General features: G+C 37.8%; 1 protein-coding gene across 1 annotated transcript in view; it reads right to left on the bottom strand.

Moving 5' to 3' along the window:
• The window catches only part of MS3_00005198 (uncharacterized protein), a 42,761-nt gene extending 38,198 nt beyond the window's left edge, over positions 1 to 4,563 (bottom strand). The window contains exons 1-3 of the mRNA XM_051213226.1: positions 4,438 to 4,563; positions 2,420 to 2,791; positions 74 to 457 (exon numbers count right to left, since the gene is read on the bottom strand). Coding sequence (XP_051073434.1) covers positions 74 to 457; positions 2,420 to 2,791; positions 4,438 to 4,512 — 831 coding nt within the window. The 5' untranslated portion in view covers positions 4,513 to 4,563. The remainder of the gene's footprint in view (positions 1 to 73; positions 458 to 2,419; positions 2,792 to 4,437) is intronic.
• Between the last annotated feature and the right edge of the window lie 22,292 nt (positions 4,564 to 26,855).

Below are 26,855 nucleotides of genomic sequence, written 5' to 3'. Positions count from 1 at the left end.
AAACTTCCTATCATTATTATTGTTAAATAATAACTGATCAGAAAATAATGATAGTATAGATAAATCAAGTTACCTTTTCAAGCATTTCTCTTATTGTTTCTCTTAGGTTTTTAACTTCAGATTTCAGAGACTCGGACAGTCTAATACGATGTTCTATTTGCGTTCGTAATTGGATTATAGTATCTTGAGGCGGTAGATCATGTAATTGACTATGCTCAGTATGATTGGTCATGACCATCATTGTTGTAGCCATTTTATCGACTTCATCGACGGGATGATGATTAGGAGCATGCGGGGTACTAGTAACTGGACTGTTGACAGCACGTTGAGTTGACGCTGAAGTTAACCGTGATCGAGCAATAGCAGCTTCTTTTCGAACACGAACTAGTTCCTCTCTTAAATCATCGCGAAGCCGATTACCTTCATTGATGATATTCTGATAGTGAGATATTGTATCCTATCCAGAACGGTTAATAAACAGTAAATTAAATGTTTACATGCTCATTTATTATTTATTTATTTTAACACATAGATATTGGTACAAGGAGGAACCAAATACATATGCGCCACATAAATCTCATTCCATATGTGTTTGATATATGCTCATTTACGATGCTTTAAAACTAACACATGATAGACGTGAATGACAATTGATAAAAAAGAACACATGATTCATAAATTCAGATCAATTTTAGATAAAATTACCTGACAAATCGAATTTGCTAATGTCGATTAATTAGCTTCCAAAAACCTCTGTATCAATGAAGGTACTCAGTCAACCTAAGCTAGAATATCTATCATTAAATCCAAAAGCTTTAAAAAGTAGGGAAGGGGATTAGCAATCGATAAGATAGTGGTAAGTAAAGATAATCATAATGAATACTATTTCATAGTTAGATGGTGTACAATCATTTAGCATGATACAACATCTATACTTCGATACATTATATCTGAATGTAGTTACATAATTGGAATGAAATAAGAACTGCTAACTATAAACCAAGTTAAGTATATCATTAGAGATTAAAGCCGTCATGATTAGGTCACCTAAATACACAAGTATCAGTTTTCTGAAAGAGATTTCAGCTGTGAAAACTATCAATAATGTCTAGTCATCATAATTTTGCTAATAAGTAATCAGCGAAAACGTCAAAGAAATGATTCAGATTTGCAACTACCTTTATTTCATATAATTTAGCATGGACTAATTTATTTATTTAAACACATAAACATTGGTACAAGGGGGCACCAAATACATATGCGTCATACAATGACAATGAGGCTAGTAGAAGTTGTCATTGATTTGCGTAAGGACTGTGATACTGCTCGGGTGCCCAAACCGAAGCTGATGGTTTTTTTAGGGGTCCACTCCCCGAGCCGTTGACCTAAAGGTCTAATTCACAGGGCGATGGAGCAACTTTAGAAGATACAGTCCCGTGGTAGCCTGTGGCCAACAATAGGTTCATAATCCGTTTGTTTCTTCAGGATCCTGTAGTCCATGTGCACCATTGGTTTGGAATCAGGGTTTCCCAGCTCCCCTAGGTGGATTCTCCATACTTACCAACCCGGTTAAAGCGCCGGACATTCGCTTTTCGCTCCCTCAATTTCGTAAACACCCCCGCCACGAGAAGGCAGTGAGTAGGTCTTCCTTAACAATGGCTAAATACGCGTGACCATGTGAGAGCATTTTGAGAGAGTGGACTCTCTCCACCCTCGGCAGTACCAAGGCATATGGGTATAGATACTCTTACAAAAGTTAATAATTTGGCTGGTAATAAAAGCCTTAATACAATTAATTCTAGTTATATATCCATAATAACAAGAATCCCTCAACTCTTGCCCAACAATAAGCATGGTTACTAGAAGTAATTGTTAATAAGATAATCACAGCACAAATTATCCTTTATATTTACCTTTAAATAATAATAAAAAATTATGCCATTTTTACTACAGTTAATATTGTTGGATGACAGGATTTGAAAAGAGGAAAGCGGGGAGGGATAGAAAGCTTTATCAGTGTAGGGGCGGATAAGCATCATCAACTTAAACATAGTTATTTCAAAGTTATACTTAGCCTTTGATTAATTCATAAGTGACTGGCATTTTTTTAAACTTAGAAATGACTACATCAACCTTTGTTCAAGTAACAGCTAATAACGGGTTACACGGTGTTACCTGGTTAACAATTACCATGTGAAAGCTTGTCTGCATAAGATTGATTAACTGAGCAAAATTACAAAACTAGAAGAATAAAAGTAGTAAATGTCTCATTAATATACGGATTAAATGTGATTTGACTTTATTCTAACAATCCGAATATAAGCTTTTAATGAGAAAAATAAACATTCAGAGCAAAAACTGATAGTTAGGGCAACACCGCTGTCATCGCGGTAATCTACCCACATAACAATGTACATACTTTGTGCATTTCCAAATCCCTTCGCAACTGTTCACACTCTAGTTTATGGCGAAGTCCAGCTTGAAGCTGAGCACGCATACTCGCAACCGAATTTCGGAGACGATTTAACTGACCTTCTGTTCTTTTAGCATGCATCATCACCCAATCTCGTTCAACATAACTTGAATGTTGATTTATCTGATTGTGTAAAACTGGGTGCTGACCATTAGTCATGTTATTATAGGGTAGGATACTACCTTCACCATTGGATTTAATATCTATCTCAGAGGTTGTGGATGGAAGATCGCTTTGCCTTTGAATGAACCACGTTTTGAATATTAGCACTGCATCAAGAAGATTTGAGCAATGGTTTGCAACACGACGGCAACTTGCCTACAAAAATAATAATGGTTAAGCTAAACATACAAATATACCACTAGACGTTAGATCTGATGACTTACAGAGATGGGAGTTTTACCAATTTTCGTAAACATAAAAACACACCAAGACGGATAAGCTAAAGAATACCAATTCTATTTTTATATCAGCTTTTAGATCGCCTCTTAATAATGTACCCGTTATTGCAAACTGAAGTAAAACAATCCACATGACTAGAATTATAGCAAATATGATCGTTCGTGTGCAAACTTGAACCAATCCTTAGTGTCTAAAGACTAGTGATGTTAGAAATATCATGAAGAGTAAGTATATTAATCGTCGTCATTTCCATTTTATTTGTGATGCAGAGGTTCGGCATCATGTGTTCGGGCACAGAGACGATAATTCAATTGGTGTCACCATCCTGAAACATCGACTTCGGTGGCTTGGACATGTTCTACGAATGCCGTCCCAGAGAATTCCACGTCGAGCATTATTTGCCGACTCTGGGACTGGTTAGAAGAAGTGGAGAGGTGGTCAGTGTATAAAATGGTGTCAGGGTATGAAAGAAAGCCGCTAAGGGCTGGCTTGTATTGGTCCTTCACGACTCCCTGGCTGGGGTCCGAGAGATGGTGCAACACAGTGGCTAGAGACATTATCAGATATGGCTCAGAATAGAAGCCAGTGGTGATCCTGCTGTAACCTTCTTTTACTTTCTTCATAAAAACTGGTTGTATCTTCCCTAACTGAATGATTTCTTCTGGTCGTACCTTTCCGTTTCCCCCATTATTATTATTATTACACTACCTTACACTAATCTGGTCGTCATTGTTCTTTTTTTTTACGCTCCTTACTTTTTTTCTTCCCATTCTTATTGTTTTGTGTGGTGCATATATATTTGTTTCCCTCTTGTACCAATACTTATGTGTTCAAATAAATAAATAGTAAACGTCTAGAGAAAAGTATTATACAATTCATTAATTGTTGTTATTGAGTTCATGACTACAAACTGAAGCGTTAATTGTTCCGCTATATAGCTGCTGATCTTAAGTGAATATTAGAACAAAATTTCTGGTGGTAGTTGTCGAATTCGAACGAAATAACAGGAGAAATCACTTGATTACTGAAGCAATCGAGCACACATGGAATAATGTTGAGGCGCGAAGCAATAGGCCTGACTTAACCGCATTATCTTAGTGATTGCTTTGGCAAAACTGCTGGCTTTACTTGAGCGAATAGGTTATGTTTTCTTTAGCACTACTTGCTTCGCTGACTGAATTCACACACCTCTAGCCAATCTATGTCGAACAATCAACACAGTGAGTTCACATAGACGAAGCATGTGCTGTTCCAAAAACACTATCGACACTAATCAGAAATCCAAATCCATTTCTTCTGAATACAATCGTGATTTACGATAGTGTCAAACAATATAAATAGCTGTTTGCTTTTGAGTCGATAAGTATCATAGCACAAACGTGTAGTTTTAAATAGGCTACAAAACCTGAGCTTCTTAAGATAAGCCTTACGGTGAATCAAAATACAACTGGTCAGATTTGAACCAGAAAATCATACAACATACCTAATTACTAGTTATCTTATTATGGATTTATCAAGAAAACACCATTAGATCGATACTAAATAGCAAACAAAAAACCGACCTGGGAACAAACTTTTGAATTTTCGAGATCTGAACTTAAACACGCCCCTCCTTGGACACACCCTACTGATATCATCACAGGTTACTCCTGAGGTTTTACATGCACTAGGATTTCAAAACTCCCACTGAAGCCGATGTTTGAAAATTCCACCAACACTCACATTAGATTCAATTACTAATTCATCTGTAGTGACCTACTTTTATCAAGAGAACGCGATTGGGTTAATGAAAACAATCAATATTACAACCAATTGTACCAGTGATTGTTTTACTATGCTTGTTTGTTTAACTGTACTAAAGACATCGATTACTACTCCATTATTCTTCCGTGGACTGTGGCCTTGTACGCTCGCACGTTTGCCCATTGATTCCACTTGTATTTCCTTTGGCATGATCTTAGTGTAGCGGTAAATAAATCCCTAAAATAAATAGCTCTGTAAGTTTGCGACATTGGATGCTGACCATATGTTTTAGTGGACTCATCTAGCTGTAGACGCTCGGTCAGGCATCCGCACCAGATCACGTGTGGTAACGCCGTGCTCAACATCAACCGCAATCGCTAGCCAGATTAGATCAGAGAATTCCGATATATTGGTCATCGCCAAATATACTCTTCCGGTCTCCTCGACTCTGTCTTTTGATTTCTCTTGGTGGGAACGAAATATATTAGAAGGTGTTACTGGTAGAAGCGTTGTCAAACACTGAATACCTGTGACATCATCATTGGTGAACCCGACGTGATCTGGTACACCTAATTGCAACTGTGAGTCTGTTCCTTTTTGGGATTTTTATATATCATTGCCTTATTTTTTATTTTTTTTTAAACATTGTGATTTTTTTTTCGTGTTTTTTTCTTGGATATATATATATTTTCCCCTCGTTCATTATCGTACTTCATACTTCATCATGACTGAACAGACACCTAAAGTACTCAAGCTTAAGACTTTGTCCCCACCTTCGTTTCAACTGATGCCTTTCTGGCCCGACAACATCGAAGCCTGGTTTCGCTACGCAGAAGCCGACTTCTCCGAGCACGGCGTGATCGACACACGTGCACAATTCCTCGCAGTAGTCAAGGCACTACCGCGCGAATTCAACAGGTACGTAACACCTAGTATGTTTACTAGTGATGTTTCCGATCCTTACGAAATCTTAAAACGCTCGATTCTTAAATGAGGAGATCTAACCGATCGACAAAGGTTAGATCAACTCTTCAATAACATGGACCTGCAACACGGTTCTGCGACAGACATGTTGCAACGGATGAGAGAGGTTATAGGCCTAAGAACTTTCGACGAAGGTCTATTCAAACAACTCTTCTTGTCATAACTTCCCCAACAGGTGCAAGCAGTTCTGGTCTCGTTCCAGAACAACGGCTTAGACGAGCTAGCTGCATCTGCCGACCGCATTTTAGAAATTACGAAACCTACTACCGAGGTATTTTCAGTCAAAGAAAAGCCTCACACAACTCAGAATGATATAACCGACTTATGTCACACACTCACGCGTTATCTTAGTCTTCGTACCGACCGTAAGAGATCGCGCACACCACGTAGAAGCATTTCTCGTAAGCGATCTGTCTCTAGACCACGAGAGACAGATAACCCCGACTGGTGCTGGTATCATAACCAGTATGGAATGCTTTCCAGAAATTGCAGAAAACCCTGCAATTTTCCCAACACGAAACCGACTGATTCGAAAAACAATTCGGGAAACTTCCAGGCCGGCACGCGTTAACGGCAACCGTAGCCGGCGAACAAAGCCGTCTGTTATTCGTCACAGATGTGACAACGAGAGTTCTCTACCTCGTCGACACTGGCGCAGAAGTTAGCGTTCTCCCAGCAAATCCTAACGACCGGCTTCACGAATCGACCCTAAACTTACAGGCGGCAAACGGAAAACCGATCGCTACGTATGGCAAAAGGTACGTTTACCTTAACGTGGGTTTACGCAAACCCATACACTGGATTTTCGTTGTTGCAGATGTTTCTATACCAATCATTGGTATGGACCTTCTACAACACCACAATCTGATCATCGATACGCGCAAACGGAGGCTAGTAGACGGGAACACTAATTTGTCCGTTTGCGTAACTTCTTTTACTGGTTGTAGAGTATCCCCAGTCACAGTTAAACATATGATAGACCCACTCTATCAACCACTACTCGATAAGTACTCTGGGATACAACAAACTCAACCGAAACTACCGTGTGTAACCAGCAGTGTTACACATCACATCACGACTACAGGACCACCTGTATTCTCTAAAGCACGACGACTAGCTCCTGAAAAGCTAAGGTTAGCGAAAAACGAATTCGATCACATGATGGACTTAGGAATCATACGACCGTCAAGTAGCCCATATGCATCTCCGTTGCACATGGTCCCTAAAAAGGACAGCAACGATTGGCGTCCAACTGGTGACTATCGGCGATTGAACGCGAAAACCATTCCCGATCGTTACCCGTTGCCTCACATTCACGATTTGACAGCTACCTTGAAAGGTACAACTGTCTTTTCGAAAATCGACTTGGTTAAAGCGTATAACCAAATCCCTATGGCTACTGACGACATACCGAAAACAGCTATCATAACTCCCTTCGGACTCTACGAATTTTTGCGAATGCCTTTCGGTCTAAGGAATGCTGCTCAAACATTCCAAAGATTCATAGACGACGTTTTCGAGGTCTCAACTTCGTACACGCGTATGTTGATGACTGTCTAATCGCAAGTCCGGACAGAGAAACACATCTCAAGCATCTGGATCTTGTTTTCGAACGACTTCAAAAACATGGCATTACTGTAAACGTTCAGAAATGCCAGTTCGGAACCGACTCGTTAGACTTTCTGGGACACACTATCGATGCTCAAGGCATTCGACCTCTTAGGACCAAAGTGGCGGCCATTCTGGATTACCCAGAACCGACCACCGTCAAGCAATTACGCACGTTCAACGGCCTCGTAAGTTTCTATAGACGTTTCATACCCAAATGCGCATTACTTATGAAACCTCTGACCGACCAACTTCGTGGAAATGCGAAATCCATTAATTTGGACGACACCGCACGAAAAGCATTCTCCACAGTTAAGGAACTGATTGCTAAAGCAACAATGCTCGCACATCAGGACACCCGAGCACCCATTAGCATCGCAGTAGACGCATCCGACTCAGCAATCGGAGGAGTCTTACAACAATGGGTTAACAACTCCTGGCAACCCTTGGCATTTTCTCTAGAAGGTTGCTAGACACCGAATCGAGGTACAGCACATTCGGTAGGGAACTCCTAGCTATGTATTGTGCTGTACGGCATTTCCAACACTACATCGAAGGCCGTGAATTCACTCTTTTCACGGACCATAAACCGCTCACTTTCTCGTTAAGCTCTCCTTCTGACAAGTACTCTCCCCGTGAGTCTCGACAACTGGACTACATTTCGCAGTTTACTTCAGATATTCAACACATCTCTGGAGCAAACAATGTAGTTGCAGACGCTTTATCTCGCATAACTTCCTTGAACAGTTTCCAAGGAATCGACCTTCTTAAACTCGCCGAGCTTCAAAAAGAAGACAGTGATCTTCAGCACGAGTTATCGTCCACAACACTTAAACTACGCATCAAACAGATGGGAACAGGTAAGGAAATTCTACTTTGTGACACATCTACAGGTAGGGATCGCCCAATCGTGCCGAAACATTATCGACGCAATGTCTTCAACACATTGCACAAACTTTCGCATCCAGGTGTTCGTGCAACCATCAAGCTTATAGCAGAAAGGTTTTGCTGGCCTGGAATGAATAAAGACGTGAGGGAGTGGGCACGCTCCTGTGTAAGCTGCCAAAAATCTAAGGTTATCAGACACAATAAATGTCCCTTAGGCTCGTTTAAAACTCCCGATGCCCGTTTCGACCATGTCCATCTGGATTTGGTAGGACCTTTACCAGATTCAAATGGATACTCTTATCTCTTAACCTGCGTAGACCGTTTCACTCGATGGCCAGAAGCAGTACCTATCAAGGACATCACTGCTGAAACGGTGGCCCGCACCTTCGTCGAACGATGGGTAGCAAACTTCGGTTGCCCTTCAACCATCACTACAGATCGCGGACGTCAGTTTGAATCCGAACTCTTCCGTCGTCTGACCACACTTTTAGGAATCACTCGCTTACGAACGACTGCCTACCATCCACAAGCAAACGGGTTGGTAGAACGTTTTCACCGACAACTGAAAGCTTCGCTATCAGCTGCAAACGTTTCACAATGGACCGACGCTCTTCCACTCGTCTTACTAGGTATCCGCAATGCAGTGAAAGCTGACATTGGATACACTGCGGCTCAACTCGTTTATGGAACGACACTTCGACTTCCAGGAGAATTCGTGGATCCTTCATCCTCTTCAATGAACATGGATCTAACCTCCTACACGAACAGGCTTACAAACGCAATGCGTTCAGTTAAACCTGCTTCCACTCGACCTCAATCAACTGATGTTTTCGTTCAACCTGGCTTACGATATAGTACACACGTTTTCATTCGTCGAGACTCGCATCGACGACCATTCGAATCAGCATACGAAGGACCCTTCAAAGTTCTCCAACGTGAATCTAAGTACTATATAGTCGATAAGAACGGAACAAACGACAGCATCAGCATCGATCGCTTAAAAGCAGCGTATTTAGAAGGAAATCCTATCCACGTCGATTTTCCTTCGGTACAATCGAACGACACGACTCCGACACTTACAATACCTCATCCGACAACCAACACACACGATGATACTTCGACAGTATCCGAAAATAAACTTAAAACGACGCGTTCTGGAAGAAGGGTGAGATTTCCAGAACATTTAAACGACTATTGCACGTAAGGCACTTCTCGACATTTTATATTATTTTTGAAAAAAAAACAATTTTGATATGCTTATATATTTTTATTTCTATTTAAAAAAAACAAAACAAAAAACAATTTTTTCTAACGCTATTACGTGTTCATGAGTTTATTTTCCATTTTTTTCTCTGACATTGTGCTTTTACACACATACGAGTGTATTTCGACATGCACTTACATTTTATTTTTTCTTTTCCAGGACGGCTGGAAAAAAACGATGACGTTTATGAGGATCCGAAATTTTCATTGTACATTTTCTTTTTTTACTATGTTGAACCTCCGTCCCATATAGTAAGGAAAGACGACCAGACGCTGCTAAATTTAGTAAGCTATCAGAAGAGTGTTTACCAACGACAAACTCGTTGGGTTTAAACTTCTGGCTGGCCACGTCTTAGGGTCGTCACTGCCCCACTAGGGGGGGAGTGATCTGTAGCGGTAAATAAATCCCTAAAATAAATAGCTCTGTAAGTTTGCGACATTGGATGCTGACCATATGTTTTAGTGGACTCATCTAGCTGTAGACGCTCGGTCAGGCATCCGCACCAGATCACGTGTGGTAACGCCGTGCTCAACATCAACCGCAATCGCTAGCCAGATTAGATCAGAGAATTCCGATATATTGGTCATCGCCAAATATACTCTTCCGGTCTCCTCGACTCTGTCTTTTGATTTCTCTTGGTGGGAACGAAATATATTAGAAGGTGTTACTGGTAGAAGCGTTGTCAAACACTGAATACCTGTGACATCATCATTAGTATACTTTCGATACCACGAGATCGCCGACGAATAAATCTGGTTACAGTCTCCTTTCACCTTCTTATTTACTGGTACGCGCTCATCTTGTAGCGGTGATCATAGTCAACATCGACTCGACGCCACCCTACACATCTATACGGCGCAAATTAAGATATAAGAAACCGTAGCACATCCTGATTTTTCATTCATAGAGTTGCTATTTTACATTATATTTATCTGCATTCATTCCGAAATAATAGGGAAGTAGGTTTAGTAAAATCTTTAGTAATCAATATATGTTTAACAGTTTTATCTACTCTTAAGACACTACCTATTTTGATCTAGAATATAAAGAAGCGAGTTTAAGGTAAAAGAAACTATCCTTCAACTTAAAAACATGTCACAATAGCTCCAACGAAAGAAAACTGAACGAATTCTACCCTTAAATTGTGGGTGCAGAGGTAAATAAAACCCCCAAATAAATAGTTCCGTAAGTTTTTGATATTTATGCTGACCTCATCAGGTTTGCGAAAAACACACATCCACACCAGATTGTGTGTAGGTTTGTCGCACTACGCATCTTTTACAACGACTAGATAGTGTAGATCAAACGCTTCTCAACACATCGACTAACGTCCAAATATACCTTCGAACTCATCCATCCCTGACTTCCTATTTGACTGGGTCAGTATTCTTAGATTAAAAGATGTTAGAGACAAGAGCGTTGTCAAACTTTGAATATCTACGTCTTGTTAGACGGTTTTCATGTAGAATAGTTTGGACTCAGATTCGGATTTGTGTAATAAGGACAGAAGGCCTACGGCCTATGTTATTCCTTTTCTAGTATGCTTCTGTGAGTGTCCAGTCTTCTCTCGAAAGAGTCAGTCGAAAGTGTGGACACCACTGCAGGTTCCATGTATTAATGACTCGGTGTGAAAACCTGTATGCCACAGGTATTTTGCTCGTTCTTAGCTTTTCTACTCACCTATTATGTTCTCTGAGATGTCTCGATCTAATGAGAAGAAAAAGAATAAGTTGGGTCCATAATCATTTCTCAGTATTCTGTACATCAAAATTAGATCTCCCCTTAATCTGTGATATGACAGAGTAAAGATGTCCAACTTTTCAAGCCACTCTTTATATGATAAACCCCGGAGTTCTAGAATTGCACAGGTAGCTACCCTCTGTATTTTTTCTAGGATATCCGAGTCACCTTTTAAACGGGGATTGCAGCCTGAACTCAGTTCTCAAGCTTCGTTCCCACTAAGGATGTGTATACTGTGGTGAAAATGATAGTATCTAACTTAGTGAATGTCCGTTTCAAAGCCCAGAGGGTTCGAAACCCCTTTACTGCGACCTCTCAGGCAATGGGCCGTCGTCTTAAGATCATGACTCACTGCAAACCCTAGATCCTTATGAGACCGAACACGGGTTGTAGTGACCTACTTTTATCAAAAGAACGCGATTGGCGTAATGGAAACAATTATTATTATAACCAATTGTATCAGGGGTTGTTTTACCGTAATTGTTTATTTAACTGTACCAAAATACATACATTCTTCCATTGATTGTGACTTTGCACGAATTCGGTTACGCGCAGTAACCACACTTGTAACCTGGCATGATCTCGGTATTATTTCGATACCACAAGATCGCCAAAAAATACATCTCGACTACAACCGTCAACTGCCTTCTGATATTTGGCCTACGGGGGATCTTATCGGTTAACTGGCACGTAGTCTTGTAGAATTATGGTCTACTATGATGTTGGTACTGCGCTTATAATAGACCTAATCCTGAAATTGTAGATTTGTCATGATATAACTGCTTAATCCATAAGATCTTACGTGGAAGTCACATCATCGTCTACACCAACTCATCGTATCGTAACAATCACCAATACATGATCTAGAACAAGCTTAGGCTAGAGATAGAACAATATATTTAATCTGAATAAAAGATATAAGGTAACATTCAGTAGGGACCACGCCTGCATGGCCGAGCCATGCCATTCGATCAACTCCAATTCATTCAACTCATTGTTCGCGCCTTCTCCATCGTTAGGTATTTCTCCGCGTTAAGTATTGAATATCTATTTTCCGAGCAATCACGTATTCAGCTTTGAAGATTGTGTGGTTATTGTCCAATGCCACTACAGTCTTCCTGTATTGGTAATCATAATCAACCGCGACTCGATGCCGCATTACATTGTAACCCCTTGGTTCATAACAACCATAACCTTAGTCCACCCTCGTTAAAACCGAATAAAATTAAGAGCAGACTTGTAAATACAACTTTAAAATGGATTTCATTCACTATCTAATACAGAGCAGAGCCGATGACCTATAAATATCACAGAAACCATAATGTCATCCAAACAGGTGTGAATGAATGGCCTACATTTTTAGCTTCAGTCAATTGAAAATACAGTACTAAAACTGTATATATCTGACTAAATCCGTGGTTGAAGAATTCTGGTACTAAAATTTCATAAAACATGTAGGTTACCAACGTAGATGATCTGTATCCAATGATTGGGAGCATACTTGAGTTAAGCGGGAGTGGTGTGATCAAACTGCTAATGTCGAAGTAACACCTCACGACTAGTACCTAACATGGACTACCCTTTCGTCTCATTCAAGTGCTGTAGCTGCTTTGATGACCTTACAACACAAATGACGTTATTACAGAAATATATGGGTAGGAGTAGGTACAAGGAACAAAGTGCGACAACCACCTCATGGAGCAAGCCATGACGTGCAATCAACTGATGCGCGTTGGTTGTCCTTAACCTTGACAAGAATCGGCCAGCTGACTGATATTTAGTGACTCGACTACTGGATGATTTGGCTAGGGTCCAGCGACATTTAACTGGTTGTAAAAATTCATCCCATTGGTCAAGCCAAATGCGTTAATAAAAGTTCATCTTCCGTTACGATAAAAAGTTTGTACATATTCCCAGTAGCCAGCACTGTGATCAATTTTTCCACTCATCACTTGAAAAAGTCCTGAGCTAATAACGTGAAACGTTTTAGCTTATTTCTTTAAGTAAATTACACTTTACACACTGAGTTCTTCAAAGAAAAATAATCAAAATATTATTTAGACGATATGAATAAGGTAATCGAATTATCGTATGAACTAGGAATTCCAGGATTAACGCAATTGAATTAAGAAGACACAGGCACAAACGAATGTATTGTATTTAGAATTCGAAATCGAGCATTCAACAAGTACCAAGATATCATTAGTCCATTCAAACACCACATCCGCCACAGATTAAATAGAAGTATAAGTGTTTGTAATCGGTTGTACGTCTTCTTGTTAAGTTCATCCTGAGTCTGTCCGACATTGTATAAGATAAAATCTTTGTAGTATCTAGAAAGTGCTCATTAGTATTGGAATTAACAAACGAGATGGGAACAGACTCATCTGGAATTGTATACAATCAGCATATCGGTTTTGTACTGAAATCATTAATATCTAGAATTTGAACCATAGATTTTTCAACACTATCCTCCCCCACGAAATAATGTTGGATCTTTATATCCCCAAGTTATGAATAATGTGGCTTCATTTAAAACATATTTCTCACATTGTTTAGAGTAAACATTAGAACTGTTTTTGTGATAAGGGTAAACAGCAGTTGATATGAAACCATCCGAAATGTAATCAAACTCGAGGTCACTTAGTACTCGTGCTTCGCATTGAGCAGGTTTTTCACAAGGATCAAATACATTATGAGGATAGGTAATATATGATATGACATCAGGATTTGATTCTTCTGAAATATTCTCATGAAATTCATTAGGACTGTCATTGCAGAGCGTAGGATCGTTAGAAAAATCAGCATCTATCCAAACCACATCAGGTTTTCGATCATGATTAGGGTCATTTAACATATTTTCCTCAGAATTGCAAGTAATTTCATTAGAAATATGTGAATCATTAGGAAAAGTCATACCTGGTACAATAGCATGAGAATTCTGATAAATCGGTTGATTAGGAACTGTTGTCTCACAAGAATTCTGGATTTCATTTAACTCTGAACTGCCATATGACTCTGCACTGTCTTTTGAAATCGTTCATAAAGATAAATGATCATCATGAATACTCGACTCAGTAGAATCAGAATTACAAGACTTAATATTAGTTGCAGTAAGATGAACATTAGCATTACAAACTGACTGAACTTGTCCAATATCACGACATTTGAAGCACTTATAATTACGAAATTTACATGAATTAGAAGAGTGGAACTTGCAACAGAACAAACACTGACCAAACTTGTCCCCATCCTCGTGAACTGCATCCAAACTCAATGAACTGTCTGCATAACCTTGAGTATGCACTGGGTTGGGATGACGTAGTAATGTAGTGGACTTTTTCATATCCTCATGAATCATTTTACGAAATCTTCCTCTTTTACGACATTCGAAATTTGTATACTGAGCATAGTCTAGCAGTAGATCCTTGAGAGCTGTATAAGAAAGCGAAATGGGCTTTTCCGGCATAGCCAGAGTTCTTAATAAGCTGTATGTTTCTTTTCCAATGAATGTGAGGAAGTGTGCCACAATATTAACATCCTCATCATCTTCCTTGGTCATAGCCCAGATTTCGAACCTTTCAAAGTAATCTTCAAAAGCTTCCGAAGTTGAATGAATATCTAACTTTTCCATTGCAGGCTCCATCGCGACGCCAATATGGTATTCGAATTATCGTATGAACTAGGAATTCCAGGATTAACGCAATTGAATTAAGAAGACACAGGCACAAACGAATGTATTGTATTTAGAATTCGAAATCGAGCATTCAACAAGTACCAAGATATCATTAGTCCATTCAAACACCACATCCGCCACAGATTAAATAGAAGTATAAGTGTTTGTAATCGGTTGTACGTCTTCTTGTTAAGTTCATCCTGAGTCTGTCCGACATTGTATAAGATAAAATCTTTGTAGTATCTAGAAAGTGCTCATTAGTATTGGAATTAACAAACGAGATGGGAACAGACTCATCTGGAATTGTATACAATCAGCATATCGGTTTTGTACTGAAATCATTAATATCTAGAATTTGAACCATAGATTTTTCAACACTATCCTCCCCACGAAATAATGTTGGATCTTTATATCCCCAAGTTATGAATAATGTGGCTTCATTTAAAACATATTTCTCACATTGTTTAGAGTAAACATTAGAACTGTTTTTGTGATAAGGGTAAACAGCAGTTGATATGAAACCATCCGAAATGTAATCAAACTCGAGGTCACTTAGTACTCGTGCTTCGCATTGAGCAGGTTTTTCACAAGGATCAAATACATTATGAGGATAGGTAATATATGATATGACATCAGGATTTGATTCTTCTGAAATATTCTCATGAAATTCATTAGGACTGTCATTGCAGAGCGTAGGATCGTTAGAAAAATCAGCATCTATCCAAACCACATCAGGTTTTCGATCATGATTAGGGTCATTTAACATATTTTCCTCAGAATTGCAAGTAATTTCATTAGAAATATGTGAATCATTAGGAAAAGTCATACCTGGTGCAATAGCATGAGAATTCTGATAAATCGGTTGATTAGGAACTGTTGTCTCACAAGAATTCTGGATTTCATTTAACTCTGAACTGCCATATGACTCTGCACTGTCTTTTGAAATCGTTCATAAAGATAAATGATCATCATGAATACTCGACTCAGTAGAATCAGAATTACAAGACTTAATATTAGTTGCAGTAAGATGAACATTAGCATTACAAACTGACTGAACTTGTCCAATATCACGACATTTGAAGCACTTATAATTACGAAATTTACATGAATAAGAAGAGTGGAACTTGCAACAGAACAAACACTGACCAAACTTGTCCCCATCCTCGTGAACTGCATCCAAACTCAATGAACTGTCTGCATAACCTTGAGTATGCACTGGGTTGGGATGACGTAGTAATGTAGTGGACTTTTTCATATCCTCATGAATCATTTTACGAAATCTTCCTCTTTACGACATTCGAAATTTGTATACTGAGCATAGTCTAGCAGTAGATCCTTGAGAGCTGTATAAGAAAGCGAAATGGGCTTTTCCGGCATAGCCAGAGTTCTTAATAAGCTGTATGTTTCTTTTCCAATGAATGTGAGGAAGTGTGCCACAATATTAACATCCTCATCATCTTCCTTGGTCATAGCCCAGATTTCGAACCTTTCAAAGTAATCTTCAAAAGCTTCCGAAGTTGAATGAATATCTAACTTTTCCATTGCAGGCTCCATCGCGACGCCAATATGGTATTCGAATTATCGTATGAACTAGGAATTCCAGGATTAACGCAATTGAATTAAGAAGACACAGGCACAAACGAATGTATTGTATTTAGAATTCGAAATCGAGCATTCAACAAGTACCAAGATATCATTAGTCCATTCAAACACCACATCCGCCACAGATTAAATAGAAGTATAAGTGTTTGTAATCGGTTGTACGTCTTCTTGTTAAGTTCATCCTGAGTCTGTCCGACATTGTATAAGATAAAATCTTTGTAGTATCTAGAAAGTGCTCATTAGTATTGGAATTAACAAACGAGATGGGAACAGACTCATCTGGAATTGTATACAATCAGCATATCGGTTTTGTACTGAAATCATTAATATCTAGAATTTGAACCATAGATTTTTCAACACTATCCTCCCCACGAAATAATGTTGGATCTTTATATCCCCAAGTTATGAATAATGTGGCTTCATTTAAAACATATTTCTCACATTGTTTAGAGTAAACATTAGAACTGTTTTTGTGATAAGGGTAAACAGCAGTTGATATGAAACCATCCGAAATGTAATCAAACTCGAGGTCACTTAGTACTCGTGCTTCGCATTGAGCAGGTTTTTCACAAGGATCAAATACATTATGAGGATAGGTAATATATGATATGACATCAGGATTTGATTCTTCTGAAATATTCTCATGAAATTCATTAGGACTGTCATTGCAGAGCGTAGGATCGTTAGAAAAATCAGCATCTATCCAAACCACATCAGGTTTTCGATCATGATTAGGGTCATTTAACATATTTTCCTCAGAATTGCAAGTAATTTCATTAGAAATATGTGAATCATTAGGAAAAGTCATACCTGGTACAATAGCATGAGAATTCTGATAAATCGGTTGATTAGGAACTGTTGTCTCACAAGAATTCTGGATTTCATTTAACTCTGAACTGCCATATGACTCTGCACTGTCTTTTGAAATCGTTCATAAAGATAAATGATCATCATGAATACTCGACTCAGTAGAATCAGAATTACAAGACTTAATATTAGTTGCAGTAAGATGAACATTAGCATTACAAACTGACTGAACTTGTCCAATATCACGACATTTGAAGCACTTATAATTACGAAATTTACATGAATTAGAAGAGTGGAACTTGCAACAGAACAAACACTGACCAAACTTGTCCCCATCCTCGTGAACTGCATCCAAACTCAATGAACTGTCTGCATAACCTTGAGTATGCACTGGGTTGGGATGACGTAGTAATGTAGTGGACTTTTTCATATCCTCATGAATCATTTTACGAAATCTTCCTCTTTACGACATTCGAAATTTGTATACTGAGCATAGTCTAGCAGTAGATCCTTGAGAGCTGTATAAGAAAGCGAAATGGGCTTTTCCGGCATAGCCAGAGTTCTTAATAAGCTGTATGTTTCTTTTCCAATGAATGTGAGGAAGTGTGCCACAATATTAACATCCTCATCATCTTCCTTGGTCATAGCCCAGATTTCGAACCTTTCAAAGTAATCTTCAAAAGCTTCCGAAGTTGAATGAATATCTAACTTTTCCATTGCAGGCTCCATCGCGACGCCAATATGGTATTCGAATTATCGTATGAACTAGGAATTCCAGGATTAACGCAATTGAATTAAGAAGACACAGGCACAAACGAATGTATTGTATTTAGAATTCGAAATCGAGCATTCAACAAGTACCAAGATATCATTAGTCCATTCAAACACCACATCCGCCACAGATTAAATAGAAGTATAAGTGTTTGTAATCGGTTGTACGTCTTCTTGTTAAGTTCATCCTGAGTCTGTCCGACATTGTATAAGATAAAATCTTTGTAGTATCTAGAAAGTGCTCATTAGTATTGGAATTAACAAACGAGATGGGAACAGACTCATCTGGAATTGTATACAATCAGCATATCGGTTTTGTACTGAAATCATTAATATCTAGAATTTGAACCATAGATTTTTCAACACTATCCTCCCCACGAAATAATGTTGGATCTTTATATCCCCAAGTTATGAATAATGTGGCTTCATTTAAAACATATTTCTCACATTGTTTAGAGTAAACATTAGAACTGTTTTTGTGATAAGGGTAAACAGCAGTTGATATGAAACCATCCGAAATGTAATCAAACTCGAGGTCACTTAGTACTCGTGCTTCGCATTGAGCAGGTTTTTCACAAGGATCAAATACATTATGAGGATAGGTAATATATGATATGACATCAGGATTTGATTCTTCTGAAATATTCTCATGAAATTCATTAGGACTGTCATTGCAGAGCGTAGGATCGTTAGAAAAATCAGCATCTATCCAAACCACATCAGGTTTTCGATCATGATTAGGGTCATTTAACATATTTTCCTCAGAATTGCAAGTAATTTCATTAGAAATATGTGAATCATTAGGAAAAGTCATACCTGGTACAATAGCATGAGAATTCTGATAAATCGGTTGATTAGGAACTGTTGTCTCACAAGAATTCTGGATTTCATTTAACTCTGAACTGCCATATGACTCTGCACTGTCTTTTGAAATCGTTCATAAAGATAAATGATCATCATGAATACTCGACTCAGTAGAATCAGAATTACAAGACTTAATATTAGTTGCAGTAAGATGAACATTAGCATTACAAACTGACTGAACTTGTCCAATATCACGACATTTGAAGCACTTATAATTACGAAATTTACATGAATTAGAAGAGTGGAACTTGCAACAGAACAAACACTGACCAAACTTGTCCCCATCCTCGTGAACTGCATCCAAACTCAATGAACTGTCTGCATAACCTTGAGTATGCACTGGGTTGGGATGACGTAGTAATGTAGTGGACTTTTTCATATCCTCATGAATCATTTTACGAAATCTTCCTCTTTTACGACATTCGAAATTTGTATACTGAGCATAGTCTAGCAGTAGATCCTTGAGAGCTGTATAAGAAAGCGAAATGGGCTTTTCCGGCATAGCCAGAGTTCTTAATAAGCTGTATGTTTCTTTTCCAATGAATGTGAGGAAGTGTGCCACAATATTAACATCCTCATCATCTTCCTTGGTCATAGCCCAGATTTCGAACCTTTCAAAGTAATCTTCAAAAGCTTCCGAAGTTGAATGAATATCTAACTTTTCCATTGCAGGCTCCATCGCGACGCCAATATGGTATTCGAATTATCGTATGAACTAGGAATTCCAGGATTAACGCAATTGAATTAAGAAGACACAGGCACAAACGAATGTATTGTATTTAGAATTCGAAATCGAGCATTCAACAAGTACCAAGATATCATTAGTCCATTCAAACACCACATCCGCCACAGATTAAATAGAAGTATAAGTGTTTGTAATCGGTTGTACGTCTTCTTGTTAAGTTCATCCTGAGTCTGTCCGACATTGTATAAGATAAAATCTTTGTAGTATCTAGAAAGTGCTCATTAGTATTGGAATTAACAAACGAGATGGGAACAGACTCATCTGGAATTGTATACAATCAGCATATCGGTTTTGTACTGAAATCATTAATATCTAGAATTTGAACCATAGATTTTTCAACACTATCCTCCCCCACGAAATAATGTTGGATCTTTATATCCCCAAGTTATGAATAATGTGGCTTCATTTAAAACATATTTCTCACATTGTTTAGAGTAAACATTAGAACTGTTTTTGTGATAAGGGTAAACAGCAGTTGATATGAAACCATCCGAAATGTAATCAAACTCGAGGTCACTTAGTACTCGTGCTTCGCATTGAGCAGGTTTTTCACAAGGATCAAATACATTATGAGGATAGGTAATATATGATATGACATCAGGATTTGATTCTTCTGAAATATTCTCATGAAATTCATTAGGACTGTCATTGCAGAGCGTAGGATCGTTAGAAAAATCAGCATCTATCCAAACCACATCAGGTTTTCGATCATGATTAGGGTCATTTAACATATTTTCCTCAGAATTGCAAGTAATTTCATTAGAAATATGTGAATCATTAGGAAAAGTCATACCTGGTACAATAGCATGAGAATTCTGATAAATCGGTTGATTAGGAACTGTTGTCTCACAAGAATTCTGGATTTCATTTAACTCTGAACTGCCATATGACTCTGCACTGTCTTTTGAAATCGTTCATAAAGATAAATGATCATCATGAATACTCGACTCAGTAGAATCAGAATTACAAGACTTAATATTAGTTGCAGTAAGATGAACATTAGCATTACAAACTGACTGAACTTGTCCAATATCACGACATTTGAAGCACTTATAATTACGAAATTTACATGAATAAGAAGAGTGGAACTTGCAACAGAACAAACACTGACCAAACTTGTCCCCATCCTCGTGAACTGCATCCAAACTCAATGAACTGTCTGCATAACCTTGAGTATGCACTGGGTTGGGATGACGTAGTAATGTAGTGGACTTTTTCATATCCTCATGAATCATTTTACGAAATCTTCCTCTTTTACGACATTCGAAATTTGTATACTGAGCATAGTCTAGCAGTAGATCCTTGAGAGCTGTATAAGAAAGCGAAATGGGCTTTTCCGGCATAGCCAGAGTTCTTAATAAGCTGTATGTTTCTTTTCCAATGAATGTGAGGAAGTGTGCCACAATATTAACATCCTCATCATCTTCCTTGGTCATAGCCCAGATTTCGAACCTTTCAAAGTAATCTTCAAAAGCTTCCGAAGTTGAATGAATATCTAACTTTTCCATTGCAGGCTCCATCGCGACGCCAATATGGTATTCGAATTATCGTATGAACTAGGAATTCCAGGATTAACGCAATTGAATTAAGAAGACACAGGCACAAACGAATGTATTGTATTTAGAATTCGAAATCGAGCATTCAACAAGTACCAAGATATCATTAGTCCATTCAAACACCACATCCGCCACAGATTAAATAGAAGTATAAGTGTTTGTAATCGGTTGTACGTCTTCTTGTTAAGTTCATCCTGAGTCTGTCCGACATTGTATAAGATAAAATCTTTGTAGTATCTAGAAAGTGCTCATTAGTATTGGAATTAACAAACGAGATGGGAACAGACTCATCTGGAATTGTATACAATCAGCATATCGGTTTTGTACTGAAATCATTAATATCTAGAATTTGAACCATAGATTTTTCAACACTATCCTCCCCACGAAATAATGTTGGATCTTTATATCCCCAAGTTATGAATAATGTGGCTTCATTTAAAACATATTTCTCACATTGTTTAGAGTAAACATTAGAACTGTTTTTGTGATAAGGGTAAACAGCAGTTGATATGAAACCATCCGAAATGTAATCAAACTCGAGGTCACTTAGTACTCGTGCTTCGCATTGAGCAGGTTTTTCACAAGGATCAAATGCATTATGAGGATAGGTAATATATGATATGACATCAGGATTTGATTCTTCTGAAATATTCTCATGAAATTCATTAGGACTGTCATTGCAGAGCGTAGGATCGTTAGAAAAATCAGCATCTATCCAAACCACATCAGGTTTTCGATCATGATTAGGGTCATTTAACATATTTTCCTCAGAATTGCAAGTAATTTCATTAGAAATATGTGAATCATTAGGAAAAGTCATACCTGGTACAATAGCATGAGAATTCTGATAAATCGGTTGATTAGGAACTGTTGTCTCACAAGAATTCTGGATTTCATTTAACTCTGAACTGCCATATGACTCTGCACTGTCTTTTGAAATCGTTCATAAAGATAAATGATCATCATGAATACTCGACTCAGTAGAATCAGAATTACAAGACTTAATATTAGTTGCAGTAAGATGAACATTAGCATTACAAACTGACTGAACTTGTCCAATATCACGACATTTGAAGCACTTATAATTACGAAATTTACATGAATAAGAAGAGTGGAACTTGCAACAGAACAAACACTGACCAAACTTGTCCCCATCCTCGTGAACTGCATCCAAACTCAATGAACTGTCTGCATAACCTTGAGTATGCACTGGGTTGGGATGACGTAGTAATGTAGTGGACTTTTTCATATCCTCATGAATCATTTTACGAAATCTTCCTCTTTTACGACATTCGAAATTTGTATACTGAGCATAGTCTAGCAGTAGATCCTTGAGAGCTGTATAAGAAAGCGAAATGGGCTTTTCCGGCATAGCCAGAGTTCTTAATAAGCTGTATGTTTCTTTTCCAATGAATGTGAGGAAGTGTGCCACAATATTAACATCCTCATCATCTTCCTTGGTCATAGCCCAGATTTCGAACCTTTCAAAGTAATCTTCAAAAGCTTCCGAAGTTGAATGAATATCTAACTTTTCCATTGCAGGCTCCATCGCGACGCCAATATGGTATTCGAATTATCGTATGAACTAGGAATTCCAGGATTAACGCAATTGAATTAAGAAGACACAGGCACAAACGAATGTATTGTATTTAGAATTCGAAATCGAGCATTCAACAAGTACCAAGATATCATTAGTCCATTCAAACACCACATCCGCCACAGATTAAATAGAAGTATAAGTGTTTGTAATCGGTTGTACGTCTTCTTGTTAAGTTCATCCTGAGTCTGTCCGACATTGTATAAGATAAAATCTTTGTAGTATCTAGAAAGTGCTCATTAGTATTGGAATTAACAAACGAGATGGGAACAGACTCATCTGGAATTGTATACAATCAGCATATCGGTTTTGTACTGAAATCATTAATATCTAGAATTTGAACCATAGATTTTTCAACACTATCCTCCCCACGAAATAATGTTGGATCTTTATATCCCCAAGTTATGAATAATGTGGCTTCATTTAAAACATATTTCTCACATTGTTTAGAGTAAACATTAGAACTGTTTTTGTGATAAGGGTAAACAGCAGTTGATATGAAACCATCCGAAATGTAATCAAACTCGAGGTCACTTAGTACTCGTGCTTCGCATTGAGCAGGTTTTTCACAAGGATCAAATACATTATGAGGATAGGTAATATATGATATGACATCAGGATTTGATTCTTCTGAAATATTCTCATGAAATTCATTAGGACTGTCATTGCAGAGCGTAGGATCGTTAGAAAAATCAGCATCTATCCAAACCACATCAGGTTTTCGATCATGATTAGGGTCATTTAACATATTTTCCTCAGAATTGCAAGTAATTTCATTAGAAATATGTGAATCATTAGGAAAAGTCATACCTGGTACAATAGCATGAGAATTCTGATAAATCGGTTGATTAGGAACTGTTGTCTCACAAGAATTCTGGATTTCATTTAACTCTGAACTGCCATATGACTCTGCACTGTCTTTTGAAATCGTTCATAAAGATAAATGATCATCATGAATACTCGACTCAGTAGAATCAGAATTACAAGACTTAATATTAGTTGCAGTAAGATGAACATTAGCATTACAAACTGACTGAACTTGTCCAATATCACGACATTTGAAGCACTTATAATTACGAAATTTACATGAATAAGAAGAGTGGAACTTGCAACAGAACAAACACTGACCAAACTTGTCCCCATCCTCGTGAACTGCATCCAAACTCAATGAACTGTCTGCATAACCTTGAGTATGCACTGGGTTGGGATGACGTAGTAATGTAGTGGACTTTTTCATATCCTCATGAATCATTTTACGAAATCTTCCTCTTTTACGACATTCGAAATTTGTATACTGAGCATAGTCTAGCAGTAGATCCTTGAGAGCTGTATAAGAAAGCGAAATGGGCTTTTCCGGCATAGCCAGAGTTCTTAATAAGCTGTATGTTTCTTTTCCAATGAATGTGAGGAAGTGTGCCACAATATTAACATCCTCATCATCTTCCTTGGTCATAGCCCAGATTTCGAACCTTTCAAAGTAATCTTCAAAAGCTTCCGAAGTTGAATGAATATCTAACTTTTCCATTGCAGGCTCCATCGCGACGCCAATATGGTATTCGAATTATCGTATGAACTAGGAATTCCAGGATTAACGCAATTGAATTAAGAAGACACAGGCACAAACGAATGTATTGTATTTAGAATTCGAAATCGAGCATTCAACAAGTACCAAGATATCATTAGTCCATTCAAACACCACATCCGCCACAGATTAAATAGAAGTATAAGTGTTTGTAATCGGTTGTACGTCTTCTTGTTAAGTTCATCCTGAGTCTGTCCGACATTGTATAAGATAAAATCTTTGTAGTATCTAGAAAGTGCTCATTAGTATTGGAATTAACAAACGAGATGGGAACAGACTCATCTGGAATTGTATACAATCAGCATATCGGTTTTGTACTGAAATCATTAATATCTAGAATTTGAACCATAGATTTTTCAACACTATCCTCCCCACGAAATAATGTTGGATCTTTATATCCCCAAGTTATGAATAATGTGGCTTCATTTAAAACATATTTCTCACATTGTTTAGAGTAAACATTAGAACTGTTTTTGTGATAAGGGTAAACAGCAGTTGATATGAAACCATCCGAAATGTAATCAAACTCGAGGTCACTTAGTACTCGTGCTTCGCATTGAGCAGGTTTTTCACAAGGATCAAATACATTATGAGGATAGGTAATATATGATATGACATCAGGATTTGATTCTTCTGAAATATTCTCATGAAATTCATTAGGACTGTCATTGCAGAGCGTAGGATCGTTAGAAAAATCAGCATCTATCCAAACCACATCAGGTTTTCGATCATGATTAGGGTCATTTAACATATTTTCCTCAGAATTGCAAGTAATTTCATTAGAAATATGTGAATCATTAGGAAAAGTCATACCTGGTACAATAGCATGAGAATTCTGATAAATCGGTTGATTAGGAACTGTTGTCTCACAAGAATTCTGGATTTCATTTAACTCTGAACTGCCATATGACTCTGCACTGTCTTTTGAAATCGTTCATAAAGATAAATGATCATCATGAATACTCGACTCAGTAGAATCAGAATTACAAGACTTAATATTAGTTGCAGTAAGATGAACATTAGCATTACAAACTGACTGAACTTGTCCAATATCACGACATTTGAAGCACTTATAATTACGAAATTTACATGAATTAGAAGAGTGGAACTTGCAACAGAACAAACACTGACCAAACTTGTCCCCATCCTCGTGAACTGCATCCAAACTCAATGAACTGTCTGCATAACCTTGAGTATGCACTGGGTTGGGATGACGTAGTAATGTAGTGGACTTTTTCATATCCTCATGAATCATTTTACGAAATCTTCCTCTTTTACGACATTCGAAATTTGTATACTGAGCATAGTCTAGCAGTAGATCCTTGAGAGCTGTATAAGAAAGCGAAATGGGCTTTTCCGGCATAGCCAGAGTTCTTAATAAGCTGTATGTTTCTTTTCCAATGAATGTGAGGAAGTGTGCCACAATATTAACATCCTCATCATCTTCCTTGGTCATAGCCCAGATTTCGAACCTTTCAAAGTAATCTTCAAAAGCTTCCGAAGTTGAATGAATATCTAACTTTTCCATTGCAGGCTCCATCGCGACGCCAATATGGTATTCGAATTATCGTATGAACTAGGAATTCCAGGATTAACGCAATTGAATTAAGAAGACACAGGCACAAACGAATGTATTGTATTTAGAATTCGAAATCGAGCATTCAACAAGTACCAAGATATCATTAGTCCATTCAAACACCACATCCGCCACAGATTAAATAGAAGTATAAGTGTTTGTAATCGGTTGTACGTCTTCTTGTTAAGTTCATCCTGAGTCTGTCCGACATTGTATAAGATAAAATCTTTGTAGTATCTAGAAAGTGCTCATTAGTATTGGAATTAACAAACGAGATGGGAACAGACTCATCTGGAATTGTATACAATCAGCATATCGGTTTTGTACTGAAATCATTAATATCTAGAATTTGAACCATAGATTTTTCAACACTATCCTCCCCCACGAAATAATGTTGGATCTTTATATCCCCAAGTTATGAATAATGTGGCTTCATTTAAAACATATTTCTCACATTGTTTAGAGTAAACATTAGAACTGTTTTTGTGATAAGGGTAAACAGCAGTTGATATGAAACCATCCGAAATGTAATCAAACTCGAGGTCACTTAGTACTCGTGCTTCGCATTGAGCAGGTTTTTCACAAGGATCAAATACATTATGAGGATAGGTAATATATGATATGACATCAGGATTTGATTCTTCTGAAATATTCTCATGAAATTCATTAGGACTGTCATTGCAGAGCGTAGGATCGTTAGAAAAATCAGCATCTATCCAAACCACATCAGGTTTTCGATCATGATTAGGGTCATTTAACATATTTTCCTCAGAATTGCAAGTAATTTCATTAGAAATATGTGAATCATTAGGAAAAGTCATACCTGGTACAATAGCATGAGAATTCTGATAAATCGGTTGATTAGGAACTGTTGTCTCACAAGAATTCTGGATTTCATTTAACTCTGAACTGCCATATGACTCTGCACTGTCTTTTGAAATCGTTCATAAAGATAAATGATCATCATGAATACTCGA

Source organism: Schistosoma haematobium, chromosome 1 (genome assembly GCF_000699445.3).
Source record: "Schistosoma haematobium chromosome 1, whole genome shotgun sequence".
Taxonomy (NCBI): Eukaryota; Metazoa; Platyhelminthes; class Trematoda; order Strigeidida; family Schistosomatidae; genus Schistosoma; species Schistosoma haematobium.
Note: the sequence above shows the minus strand (reverse complement) of the source record. Positions and strands in the feature narration are given on the sequence as shown.